General features: G+C 45.1%; 1 protein-coding gene across 2 annotated transcripts in view; it reads right to left on the bottom strand.

Moving 5' to 3' along the window:
- LOC140494736 (CUGBP Elav-like family member 4) overlaps positions 1 to 14,086 on the bottom strand; it is a 480,405-nt gene that overhangs the window by 15,709 nt on the left and 450,610 nt on the right. For both annotated transcript variants that reach the window (XM_072594282.1, XM_072594281.1), the window contains exons 8-12: positions 14,037 to 14,086; positions 12,699 to 12,761; positions 10,118 to 10,195; positions 7,869 to 8,012; positions 1,867 to 2,033 (exon numbers count right to left, since the gene is read on the bottom strand). The exon at positions 14,037 to 14,086 is cut by the window's right edge and continues 100 nt beyond it. In XM_072594282.1, the coding sequence (XP_072450383.1) occupies positions 1,906 to 2,033; positions 7,869 to 8,012; positions 10,118 to 10,195; positions 12,699 to 12,761; positions 14,037 to 14,086 (463 nt within the window). In that variant the 3' untranslated portion in view covers positions 1,867 to 1,905. The remainder of the gene's footprint in view (positions 1 to 1,866; positions 2,034 to 7,868; positions 8,013 to 10,117; positions 10,196 to 12,698; positions 12,762 to 14,036) is intronic.

The raw sequence follows: 14,086 nt of genomic DNA on the forward strand, positions 1-14,086 counted from the left end.
AAGGGTTTTCTCCAGAGTCTGCCTGCGGGGGGGGGGGGAGGGGGGGGAGTTGCTGAACAAAGAGACTTTGGAGTGTAGGTTCACAGGTCCTTGAAAGTGGAGTCACAGGTAGATAGGATAGTGAAGAACGCAAATGGTATGCTTTCCTTTGTTAGTCAGAGTATTGAGTACAGGAGTTGGGAGGTCATGTTGTGGTTGTACAGGACATTGATTAGGCCACTGTTGGAATATTGCATGCAGTTCTGGTCTCCATCCCATCAGAAAGATGTTGAGAAACTTGAATGGGTTCAGAAAAGATTTACAAGGATGTTGCCAAGATTGGAGGATTTGAGCTACAGGGAGAGGCTGAGGCTGTTTTCCCTGGAGCATTGGAGGCTGAGGGGAAGGTTTACAAAATAATGAGGGGCATTGATATGGTAAATAGGCAAAATCTTTTCCCTGGGGTCAGGGAGTCCAGAACTAGAAGACATAGGTTTGGGGTGAGAGGGGAAATATATAAAAGAGACCTAAGGGGCAACTTTTTCACGCAGAGGGTGGTGCGTGTATGGAATGAGCTGCCAGAAGAAGTGGTGGAGGCTGGTACAATTGCAACATTTAAAAGGCATCTGGATGGGTATATGAATAGGAAGGGTTTGGAGGGATATGGGCCGGGTGCCGACAGGTGGGACTAGATTGGATTGGGATATCTGGTCGGCATGGACGGGGTTGGACCGAAGGGTCTGTTTCCATGTTGTACATCTCTATGACTCTATGACTCGCAATCCCAAGATGTCTACTTCTAACGACAACACATAGCTTGAATCTTGCTGGTAAGAAAACCGCAGTGTCAATGTTTTTCTTTATCTCATCAGGACAAATACCAAGAATACCAACATTTTAGACTATCACAACAATTTATATTAGGGGGAAAAAACATGCTGATTAGATCTTGGGGTCCACATCCATAGATCCCTCAAAGTTGCCACCCAAGTTGACAGGGTTGTTAAGAAGGCATATGATGTGTTTGCTTTCCTTAGCAGGGGGATTGAGTTTAAGAGCCACGAGGTTATGTTACAGCTCTACTGAGCCCTGGTTAGACCACACATGGAAAATGTGTTCAGTTCTGGTCACCTCATTAGAGGAGGGATGTGGAAACTTTAGAGAGGGTGCAGAGGAGGTTTACCAGGATGCTGCCTGGACTGAAGGGCATGTCTTATGAAGAAAGGTTAAGGGAGCTTGGGCTTTTCTCATTGGAGCGAAGAGGATGAGAGGTGACTTGATAGAGGGGTACAAGATGATGAGAGGCATAGGTAGATAGCCAGAGATGTTTTCCCATAGCGGAAATGGCTATCACGAGGGGACATAATTTTAAGGTGATTGGAAGAAGGTTTAGGGGAGATGTCAGAGGTAGGTTCTTCACATAGAGAATGGTGGGTGCATGGAATGACCCGCCAACGGTGGTTGTAGAGTGAAGCGACTCTTGGATAGGCACACTGGTGATAGTAAAATGTAGGGTATGTAAGATTAGTTTGAGCTTAGAGTAGCTTGAAAGGTTGGCACAACATCGAGGGTTGAAGGGCCCGAACTGTGCTGTTCTATATTCCATAATCTAGTTGACAAGTCAACTCTGATTGGCAAGGTGTTGCCATGGAGAACGCAACAGAGTTTATAGGCAGCGCAAGTTCAAAATACAAAGTAATATGTTCAAGCCTTGTGCTTTTTTTTGCGGGGGAGTGGCAAAGGATGCCGATCCCAAATTCCACCAGGATGAAAATACAAATGGATTCCTTGGGCAGTTCTATTCTGACTTTGAGAAATTAAACATCAAACTTAAAGAACTCCTCTTGCTGAAGACAGAAGACAAGACACAAACAGCTTACACCTTACCTAGAAAATCAGAAATTCTTGCCCCTGAATCATGATCAGTCAGTACGGGCGACTGGTATCTTTTGGCCGTTTTAACTGGACTTTTAACCTCTTCATTCCAATCTGAAAACCATTCATAGCCTGGATGGCAGCCTGGGCACTAGTGGGATTATCGAAACTCACAAAACCTTTGAAGAATAAGAAGAGGCAGAAGAAGTTTTTAACACATGTAAAAGTGAGGGAATCCACTTCATGAGATGGGCAATGTAATTGTTTCTCTTTTCCCCGTTGAGGCTGGAGGTATTTTCTTCCCTCTTACAATAGGCGGTAGTGTACCTCCACACACAGCCACTAGGCTGAGGTTATCATTTACCAAGTGATCCTATATCCTAATGATTCAAAACCTGAGCTGCACAGGGGCCTGATCATTCTCAACCTGAGGGACCATGGGTTCTTACAATTTCCTGCTGCCCCTGGGGTACAAAGTGAATTCAAACCAGCCCCAACCAGCAATTCAACGACCGCCATTGCAATCCCATTTCAGAGAAGGACACGTTGGGTTTGTTCGTGAATCCCACATCCCGACATCGCACACCACCCAAGCCCATGGTTTTCACCAGCACGAAGGGCAAGGACAGGGGAATCATGGGAGCGGTACCATCACCAAGTCCTTCTTCAAATCACGCCCCATCCGGACTCAGGTTCAAACAGCCGTTTCTTCATCAGCACTGGGTCAGGAATCCTGGAACAGTTACCGTAAGTGGACTTTGACCACCCAGACCCCAGCAGCTCAACAAAGTGCCTGCCTCATTAGCACCTTGTCACTGGCAACTCTGAATTGACCATGAAGACTGCCCTCACTGGCAATGCTGATAGGCCAGGGCTGAACCATGAGAAAGCCAAGCATCTTGTTGGCATCCATTGCTGAGGTTGACAGCAGTAATGGCCACTCAGAGAAGCTAAAGCAAACCTGTGAGACCCGTGAACGTCCATAAAACCTAGGAGCTGCAGTTGGCAATTCAACCCATACAGTCTGAACGAATGTTCAGTGAGATTCATGAGGTAATCCTCAACTCCACCTTCCTGCCTTTTCCCCATAACCTTTCATTCCCTTCCTGAGTAAATATCTGTCTGTCTCAGCCTTGAATATACCTCATGGCCCAACCCTTCGCAGTGAAGAATTCCACAATTTCACTCCCCTCTAAGAGAAGGAATTCCTCCTCAACTCTTTCCTGTTCAGGCTCACCCAGTGAGAGATCAAAGCAGGAAGGAAGACAATCAGGTGACAATTAAAAAAAAGGAAAAGCAAGAATTGTCTACTCTCTTCCATCTCCCACCCTGTCACACTGGCAGCACTTTCGCCTCTGAGACACTACACTTCAGGCTGAACCTGTACTCTTGAGACTAAGCCATGAAACTTGGCTGATAGTTCAGAGCAGTTTTGTGGGAGGACTGTAACACTGGATAAAGGGCTTATGCTCGAAACGTCGATTCTTCTGCTCCTCGGATGCTTGCCTGACCACCTATACTTTTCCAGCACTACCCTCTTCGAGATAAAATGTGGACAGTAATGTGAGGTTGTGCGATTAAAGATCCAATGCAGACACTATGTGAGGGAAGGTCTGGAGCTCTCCTGATGCCTTGGCCAACATTCTTCCCCCCTCCAGTCAATGGGTTGGAAAACAGATCAACTGGTCAGGGGGGTTGGAACGGTCTTACTGCCATTTTTGCCTGCTGTTTGCACTTCAGCATGTTGAATCTCGAAGCCTTTGGGGGATTTCTCTATGTGACGTGAAAGAGTATCACATGACCACTCTCTTAAGTGTGAGGTAATGCATTTCATAGAATCCCTACCGTGTGCAAACAAGTCCACACCAAACCTCCAAAGAATATCCCACCCAGACCCATTCCCATTCCTCTACCCTATTATTTTACATTTACCCCTGACTGATGCACCTAACCTACACATCTCTGAACGCAATGTGCAATTTAGCGTGGCCAATCCACCCTAACCTGCACATCTTTGGACTGTGAGAGGAAACCAGAGCATCTTGAAGGAACTCACTGGGACACAGGGAGAACGTACAGACTTTAGACAGTCAAGTCGCCTGAAGGTGGAATCGAACCGAGGACACTGGTGTTGTGAGGCAGCAGTGCTAACCACTGAGCCATCATTCAACCCCTTTGCAGATTTGCAAAGCATTCCCTATCAAGCGCTTAGGAAATTCTCTTCCAAAAAGAAATTACATTTGCTTCCACAAGCCTTTTCAGCCATGCTTTCAAGAATAGGCTGTCAAAACTCTGTAAATCTACACTGTCAGCTTACTGACTGCAAATAGTTTTGGCTGGTTTACTTCAGCAAAACGCTTCAAGATCCTGAACACCGCTAACGGATTACTCCTTCAGCATCTCCGCTAGAAGGAGAACTATCACACAAATTCAACTAACCAAACAAATATAAGATCCAAAGCTGTAAAGACAAATATTGGAAGAAGGTGTTCAATATTGTTCATGTTAGGCCAGGCAAGAGGGGATCCTGAGAGATGCCAATCGCTGCAAGGAACTCATTGACTGCGGACACCACTCAAACCACACCAAGCTTGCTCCTTCAGTATCCTGACAAAACTGGGGTTTCGCATCCCTGCTACCATTCTAGTAAACGCTTCAACCTTTAAGCCTGTGTTTGGCACACAAAACACTCTCAAGTTGAGAAACCAAACTCTGAAACAGCATTGCAAAAGGTAAACCTTGCTTTATCATGTACTGCAATGGAGCAGCGAATGGATGCACCATGAAAGGTGTGTACATTACGGGTGGGAAACTGATTCTGAATGCTGCAGCTCCACCCAGTCTGATACACTGATCTGTCAAGCTGCTCTAGCCTGACACTGATTCCAATTTTCCACGGCTCCACTGGGTGGCAGCATTGCCCACCACAGAGTAACATCAGGAAGTCTGGCTGGTTGAGTAATCCAAGTGAAGTAAATTCTGCAGAATACCTGCAAGGCTGAATTAGCTGGAGAGGGAAGAATGGATTGAGAAATAAGAACATAGGACCAGTAGTAGGCCATTCAGCCCAATGGGCCTGTTCCATCATGCTAAACCACGGCCCAGTGCTAGTTTTCCTACACAATCTCCATATCCCTTAATGTTAAAAGTGTCCAGAAACACCTCAATTTCTGTTTTGAACTTACAATTTGGAGATGACGGCGTTGGACTGGGGTGTACAAAGTTAAAAATCACACAACACCAGGTTATGTTCCAACTGGTTTAATTGGAAGCACTAGCTTTCAAAGCGCCGCTCCGTCATCAGGTGGTTGTGGAGGACACAATTATAAGGCACAGAATTTATAGCAAAAAGTTACAGTGTGATGTAACTGAAATTATACATTGAAAAATACCTTGATTGTCTGTTGAGTCTTTCATCTGTTCGAATACCATGATAGCTTCACTTCTTTCACGTGTAAATCACAAAACCTTTTTTTAAAAGTTGCATTCTCAGGTTAGCTGTAACAATGGGCGTTAGCTAGACAATATGTTGAAGGTGTTAGTCCCCATGTTCTCTGTCTGTGCCATGATGTTTAGATTGATTCTAATCTAAAAAGTGAGAAAACAGAGTTTACAGACACACACACACACACATACACATGGATACACATATACACAGACACGCACACAGACACTCACACACACCCTTACAGACACACACACTCCTACACCCACACAAGCATCCTCTCAGAGACTCAGACCACTCTACACTCATGCACACACATACACACTCTCTCTCACAGACACTCACAACCCCCCCACCCCAGACACACACATACAGACAGACAAAGACCCACATGCACACATATATTTTGTGGGGTGAATTTGTGCTTCCAGAGTTACATTGTACTTTGCTCAAAAACTGCACGCATTCATGTAGAACTCTGAGCTCAAAAATTGTATGAATTCATGTAAAACTCTGTTTTCTCACTTTTTAGATTAGAATCAATCTAAACATCATGGCATAGACAGAGAACACAGGGGACTAACACCTTCAACATATTGTCCAGCAATCACCATTGTCAATAGCTAACCTGAGAATGCAACTTTTAAAAAAAGGTTTTGTGATTTACACGTGAAAGAAGTGAAGCTATCATGGTATTCGAACAGATGAAAGACTCAACAGACAATCAAGGTATTTTTCAATGTATAATTTCAGTTACATCACTCTGTAAACTTTTGCTATAAATTCTGTGCCTTATAGTTGTGTCCTCCACAACCACCTGATGAAGGAGCGTCGCTCCAAAAGCTAGTGCTTCCAATTAAACCTGTTGGACTATAACCTGGTGTTGTGCGATTTTTAACTTTGTCTTGAACTTGTTCTAGAATTGAGTTTCCACCACCAAGAGAATCCCAAAGACTCACCAGCTTCTGAATGAAGGCATTCCTCCTCATCTCAACAAAATGATCATTCACGGATGCCTTAGGTTGGATTTTAAAAACTCGCAGTATTGATACCATTTTTGAAAAAAAAACTCAGGAGCGGCATTCTTGTTGCTCAGTTATAATAATAGCGTTTCCCCGAGGCACTGGAGTCTAAAACTAGAGGGTATAGGTTTAAGGTGAGAGGGGAGAGGTACAAAAGGTCCAGAGGGGCAATTTGTTTCACACAGAGGATGGGGAGTGTCAGGACCAGGCTACCAGAGGTAGCAGTGGAGGCAACTACAATTTTGACATTTAAGAAACATTTGGGCAGGTGCAAGCAAAAGGGACTAGGTTAAATTGTGAAAGCTGAGCAGCACTGACAAGTTGGGCCTGTTCCCATGCTGTAGATCTCTCTGACTCTGTGACACTCACCTTTAAATGGGAAGATTCTGGGTTCAAATCTCAGTCAAGGGGCTTTTGTTTGATCATCCTTTCAAGGATGTGGGTGTTGTTGGTCAGAACAGTATTTGTTGCCTGTCCCTTTGTTCCCTTGAACTGAGGGGCTTGCTCAGAGAGTCAATCCTGGAGTCAGGTGTGGATCTGGAGTTACACAGGAGTAAGGAGGGCAGATTTCCTTCCTTAAAGGGCATGATGGTAACCCAGAGCTTTGTTTACAAAATGGCAATTGATGGCCGTTACAGCCATCAGTTTTTAATTCCAGATTTAGTGACTGATTTTAAATTCCAACAGCAACTGTGATGGGGTTTGAGCCCATGTTCCCACAGCATTGACCTGGAGTACTGGATTATTAAATCCAGTATCACTGGAACAGTACAATCCCCTTTCCCTTATGCAGATGGAGTGCTGAGTGAGTGCTGCACTGTTTGGGGTGCCATCTCTCCAATTAGATCTTAATCGAAGACTCTGCCCTCAAACAATCCCATGGCACTACTTGCCGGGTCTCAGGGGAATCCTCCCTTCCGCCTTGGTCAACATTTATCCCTCAGTCAGCACTACTGAAGGTATCAGGTCAACTGGCCATTATTACATGGTGGGATCTTGCTGTGCACAGATTTGGTGTATCTCTTGGCACCTACACTGAAAGTTGTCCTTCCCAACTGCCAGTCAGTGCTCACAGTCTTTGCCAGAAGGAAAGATCACAGAATTGTTACAGGCTAGAAGGAGGCCGTTCAGCCCATCACACTCGCATGGGCTCTTCAAACGGGCAGCATTACATAGTGTCAGTCCTCAATTTCTTCTCCCAAACCCTTATTTCTAAGCAAATTATCATCCGATGCCCTCTTCAGTGTCTCAGTTGAACAGGCCTCCACCACATTCCCTGGCAGCGCATTCCAGACCCTAATTACTCGCTGAATGGGAAAAGGTTTTTCTCCAAACACCCTTGCTTCCTTCACACATCACTTCAAATTGCTCCTTTCCCTCATACCTTCCCAACTTCTACCCTAGCCGTAACGTATTAAACTGGTGATTCCAGAGACCGTGCAGTTTCACCGAAAAACGCTAAGTTCTCCGACGTGTTGATAGTAACCGTCCGTCTCGGACATCACCGACGTGGGGTGACACCTCCTGCAGCGGCTAGCCAGACTCACCGAAGCATTTACTCTGATTGGTGGCTCGGTCCATGAAGACCTTGGACGAAATGACGGAGCCAAAGGGCAGAAACATCTGCATGAGTTCACTATCCCCGAACTCCTGGGGCAGATGGTAAATGAAAAGGTTGCAGCCCTCTGGCCCTGGATAAGGAGAGACAAAAAGAGATGTCAGCAGCGAGGAACATAAAACGCTGCACAGAGCAGCCACTAGGCTAACCCCGCGGTTAAAGAAAATTGGGGGTAATCTTTGAAGACACTTTGAAGAAATTCTAATCCTGCTGTTGAACAAGAGAAGCTTAATAAAAGAACTCAGTTACTTTCATAAAGAGCTTAATAATAGACCAATAAACATCAGAATCCTTACAGTGTGGAAACAGACCATTTGACCCAACAAGTCCACACCGACCCTCTGAAGAGTAATCCACCCAGACCCATGTCCTGACATTTAACCCTGACTAATGCACCTAATGCTATGGGCAATTTAACTTGGCCAATTCACCTGACCTGCACATCTTTGGATTGTAGGAGGAAACCAGAGCACCTGGAGGAAACCCACACAGACAGTCACCCAAGGGTGGAATTGAACCCAGGTCCCTGGTGCCGTACTAACCACTCAGCTACGTGCTGCCATCACTTCAAACATCGCGAGTATGTCCCAGATTTACAGGGCATTAGGCTGACTCAAAGGCATGAGTGAGAGGGGTTACAATGGGTGAGTTAACATAGAAGAATACAGCGCAGTACAGGCCCTTTGGCCCTCGATGTTGCGCCGATCCAAGCCCACCTAACCTACACTAGCCCACTATCCTCCATATGCCTATCCAATGCCCATTTAAATGCTCATAAAGAGGGAGAGTCCACCACTGCTACTGGCAGGGCATTCCATGAACTCACGACTCGCTGAGTAAAGAATCTACCCCTAACATCTGACCTATACCTACCACCCCTTAATTTAAAGCTATGCTCCCTCGTAATAGCTGACTCCATATGTGGAAAAAGGTTCTCATGGTCAACCCTATCTAAACCCCTAATCATCTTGTACACCTCTATCAAGTCACCCCTAAACCTTCTTTTCTCCAATGAAAACAGTTATAGGGTGACAGGACACTAGAGGGGAAATATGTCTATGGGAGATCATGGGTAACATTAAAATGTACCCTCTCGAAAGTTGGTCATTTTTCTCTGCACCATTGATGGAAGCCAAGCCTTGGGTTAATGGGCCCCAAGCTCTGGAACTACGTCCCTAAACCTGTCCCCCGCGCTCCCTCCTTTTAGCATCATCAAGCTTTTTAGTCCCCTGTCCTGTTACGTGGCGTGGTGGCAAATATTGTTTGACCACTCTGTCATGAAGCACTTTCGAATGGTGGATGACCAACACACAACCTGACTGTTGCTGGAGCTTTACATCTGGCACCCATCAGGACAAATGCAAGAATGCCAAATTTCAAACAATCGCAGTGATTTATACAACAGGAGAAAGGGTGCTGATCATTTGTTAAGTCAACCAGGGACATTGCTGTAGAGACAGAAATAGGATTCCAAGCTCTGGGGTAATTCAAATGAGACATGAAGTTTCAACATATTCCTTGTGCCTGCACAGAATGATCCTGTCTGTATGAAAGTGTGTCACTTCTAACAAGTGAAAGCGAGCCACATCACAAACTCAACTCAAACTGGTTGCTAGTGCAGCCATTGGCACATTCGTGATTGTTTATCAAGTGCTGCCCCATTTCAGAATCAAACAGCAGACCTTTTATTTGGGTTTTGCCAGTGCGGGCTCATAGAATCATAGAACCCCTACAGTGCAGAAAGAGGCCATTTGGTCCATCAAATCTGCACTGACCTTCTGCAGGGCATCCCACCTAGAGCCGGTGCCCTAACATAATCCCATAGCCCTATATTTTCCATGGCTAATCCAACCAGCCTGCACATACCTGAACACTGCGGGACAATTTCAGTATGGCCAATCCACCTGAGGTGCACATCTTTGGACTGTAGGAGCGAACTGAAGCACCCGGAGAAAACACGGGGAGAATGTGCAAACTCCACACAGAGGGTCGGCTGGGGCTGGAGTTGTTTGAATTCGGTCTGAGTTGTGTTGAAGGTGCTTACCCCAATGCAAGTTATGGTTGCTAGCTTTGCAACATGGGAAGCCTGAACTGTATCTGATGTGGAATTGATTGAAAGTGTCTCCATGAAGCTTTGTGGGTGTTATAGTCTCAGAGATTTGCTGAGCTGTGACTCACCTTCCCTTTGTTGTGTTATGACTGGTGGCGGCTGTGGAAATGCTTGACTGATCTGGGCAATCGCTGTTGGATACATGGCTTTTCATCAGAAAGAAGAGAGAAAAGAGAGTAAACCATTGAATACAGCAAACAAACTTCCTTTAGCACGGTTGTGAGTAACCCAACCACATTTTTCCCTGCCACTCACTCCCTGACCATCTCCAAGCTAACACATTACGAACAGAAGTAGACCATTCGGCCCATCAAACTTTCTCCTCCCCCCACTCAATAAAATCATGACCCTATCTGCTTCTGTTTCGAATTCCTTGTTGCCATCTATGCCTGATAAACTTCAACTCTGTTTGCCTAACAGCAATCTCTCCCCCACCCCCTGCCATCTTAAAGATAGTTAATGACTCCTTTCCCCATCGCCTTCTGAGGCAGAGAGTTCCAAAGTCACACAGCCCTCTGAGAGGAAAACATTATCCTCTTCTCTGTCCTGAAAACCCCTTAGTTTTTAAACAGTGCTCCTTAGTTTTGGACTCACCAACGAAAGGAAACATCCTTCCTCTGTCCACTTTGTCAAGACTGTTTTAAGGATCTTCAATCAAATCACCTCCCACTCTTCCAAACAAGTCTGCCCAACATTCCCTCATAAGACAAACTCCGTCATTCCAGTTATCAATCAAGTGAACCCTCCTGTGAATCACCAGCAAGATATTTATACCCTTTCTTAAAAAGGTGACAAAAACCACACACAGTGTTTGAGATGTCATCTCACTGTTAAGCTGAAGCATAACTGCAATACAAAACTAGAAATTGCTGAAGAAACTCAGCAGGTCTGGCAGCATCTGTGGGGAGAGAGAGAGAGAGAGAGAGAGAGAGAAAGAAAGAAACAGAGTTAACATTTTGAGTCCGGTGACCCCACTTGAGAAGAACCTATTCTGAAGAAAAGTCACTGGACTCGAAACATTAACTTTGATTCTCTCCCCACAAATGCTGCCAGATCTGCTGAGTTTCTCCAGCAATTTCGGCTTTTGTTCTGCTTTCATTTGAGATCTTCAGCACCCACAGTTCTTTGTTTTATCTTTGTTTAAATATTCCACTCCTCTTGATGGGCTGTGTTGTAGAACTGAGGGGCCTCAGGGTATATTATTCTTTGAAGTTTGCATCACATATAGACAGTGTGGTTAAAGACACATTTGGCATGCTTGCCTTCCTTGCTCAGCCCTTTGAGTATAGGAGTTGGTGAGGCCTTTCTCGGACTTCTCCAGCATCTGCAGTCCTCACTATCTCAGAGAAGCCTCTTCTGGAATATTGTGTCCAGTTCTGGTTGCCCAGTTATAGGAAGGATATTACTAAGCTGGAGAGGGTTCAGAAGAGATCTTCCAGGATGTTGCCAGGTTTGGAAGATTTAAATTACAAAGAAAGGCCGGATAGGCTGAGACTTTTTTCACTGGAGCGTAGGAGGTTGAGAGGTGACCTTGTAGAGGATTATAAAATCAAGGGGGTATAGATAGGACTAATGGTCGGTGTCTTTCCCCTAGGATGGGGGATTTCAAGACTAGGGAGCACATTTTCAAAGTGAGAGGAGAGGGATTTACAGAAGACATGAGGGGCAATTTGTTTACACAGCGGGTGGTTCGCATGTGGAATGAACTTCCTGAGGAAGTGGTGGATGTGGGCACAGTTACAATGTTTAAAAGATATTTGGATAGGTGCATGAATAGGAAAGGTTTGAAGGAATATGGGCCAGGAGCAGGCAAGTGGAACTAGTTTAATTTGGGATTACGTTCGGCATGGACTGGTTGGACCGAAGGGTCTGTTCCCATGCTGTATGACTCTATAATGAACATAGAACATAATCACTTGCTGTGCCTACACACTAACATGTTGTGTTTCATGCACTTAATCACCTCAATCCATCTGTAGGAGAAAGTAAGGACTGCAGATGCTGGAGAGTCAGAGTCAAAACGTCTGGCTCTGGAAAAGCGCAGCAGGTCAGGCAGTATCCGAGGAGCAGGAGAGTTGACGTTTCGGGCATAAGCCCTTCATCAGGAATGTCTGATGAATTCCTGATGAAGGGCTTATGCCCAAAAACATTGACTCTCCTGCTCCTCAGATGCTGCCTGACCTGCTGCGCTTTTCCAGAGCCAGACTTTTCGACTCAAGATCCATCTGTACCTTAGTGTACTGCTACTGTTCTTCAAAATGCAGGTATTTTGGGGTTTTTAAAAAAAAAATTACTAGCAGGAGATCACTCCTGGGGAAAGAGTCAGTCATGTTGCTTCTCCATCAGACCATCCTTGCCTGTTTACAGTCCTGCTTGAGCACTCGAGAGAGTGAACCATTGGGCCACCTCATCTCCCTGTGACCCTTCATTCCCGTAAAACTGACAGCAGCTTGGAAAAGAAGCTGATAAGTTGAAACCTCAGAGATACTCCTGACTGGATAGGTACTGTGTTGAAGGTTGAACTTTCACCCAGGAAGCACACATTAAAGCAGAGTTGATCAACTCTGTAAAGTCCAAAAGGGTCATCAATTTTATCAGGAAACATCGCTCCTGTCTAAAAGCATACAAGCAAATGAGAAATGCAGTTACCGGTGTACTGCTGGACCCCAGTGAAAGCTTGCTGCAGGGCATCGGCTGCAGACGGACTTTGTGCTAGAAACAAAATCAGACAGATGGAGAGATGGGGGGGAGAGAGAGAGAGAGCAGGTGAGAGATGGAGAGAAGGTGGAGATGGAAGAGAGGGAGAGACAAGGTAAGAGATCGTAGAGATGGAGAGGTGGGAGATGGGAGACAGAGAGCAGGTGGAAAATAGGAGAAATGGGGAGAAGTTGGGAAATGAGAGAGATAGAGACAATGTAAGAGACAGGAGACATGAGGAGAAGACGAGTGAGACAGTAGGAGATGGGAGAAACAGACAGCCGGTGGGAAATGGAAGAGACAAAGAGAAGGCGGGAGATGGAGGATTTGGTGAGAAGGTGAGAGATGCGAATGATGACAAGAAAGTGGGAGACAGGAGAGGTGGAAAGAAGGTGAGAGAGATTGAGGGAAAGTGAGAAAGTTAGGAGAGATAAAGAGGAAGTGGACAAGTCAGGAGCGATTGAGAAAAGGTGAGAGACAGAAGAGATGGAAGGTGGGAGGAATGAAGAGAAGGTGAGAGAGGAGAGGTTAATGATAGAAAAGTAGCAGCAAATTGTTAAATAGAGAGAAAGGGGAAGAATTCGTGAAAATAAAAAGGAAAGAATGAATGCAAAACAGAAACAGAGAAAGCCAAAGGGAGGAGGAGATTGAAAAGGTGGAACAAGTGCGGGAGTGAAAGAAAGAGGAAAAAGGTAGAGTGGGCAAAGGGATAAAAATAAAGTATGAGAAAGAGGGAAATGAGAATGAGAGAAAATGATAGACAGCGACAATATAAATAATTCATAAAGACAGCAAGGAATCAGATTCCAGGAAGTTTAAACTCAAAGGACACAATAAGAGAACAGTTTTGATAGATATTGGAGGGAAGTAGGTGAAAACCGGAAGCAAATTAAAGTGAAGAAAGAGAATGAACAGAAAGTGGACAGGAGCAAGAATAAGGAACATGAAAATAGTGGAAGGACAAGGAAAGAGAAAGAAATTCAAATAAAAGAAGGAAAAGCAGGAGGGTAGAGGGGATGGGAAGATGAAGAGATAGATTAGTGTGTGCCCCTAATTGTCATAATGTCATTTACTTTCTGCAAGCAGTGTTTGGACAATGTCCCATTGAATAAATATTTTTCATTTTTCATTGACGCATCTTATGTTGCATGCATTCTTAAGACAGGCTATACAGCTGTTGGTTATTTTATAATGAAATCGCTCAATGCAGAAAAGCTGCACAATGCTGCACACTTGGCTCACGGGAAAGCGACAGCGGAGATTTGTCTCGAAGCTGAAGATTGTACAAACCTGTGTATGGGTGGATACCGTTGGCATATACAGCCTCGACTGTGGGATGC

The sequence above is a fragment of the Chiloscyllium punctatum genome, chromosome 24 (assembly GCF_047496795.1).
Source record: "Chiloscyllium punctatum isolate Juve2018m chromosome 24, sChiPun1.3, whole genome shotgun sequence".
In the NCBI taxonomy this organism is placed as follows: Eukaryota; Metazoa; Chordata; class Chondrichthyes; order Orectolobiformes; family Hemiscylliidae; genus Chiloscyllium; species Chiloscyllium punctatum.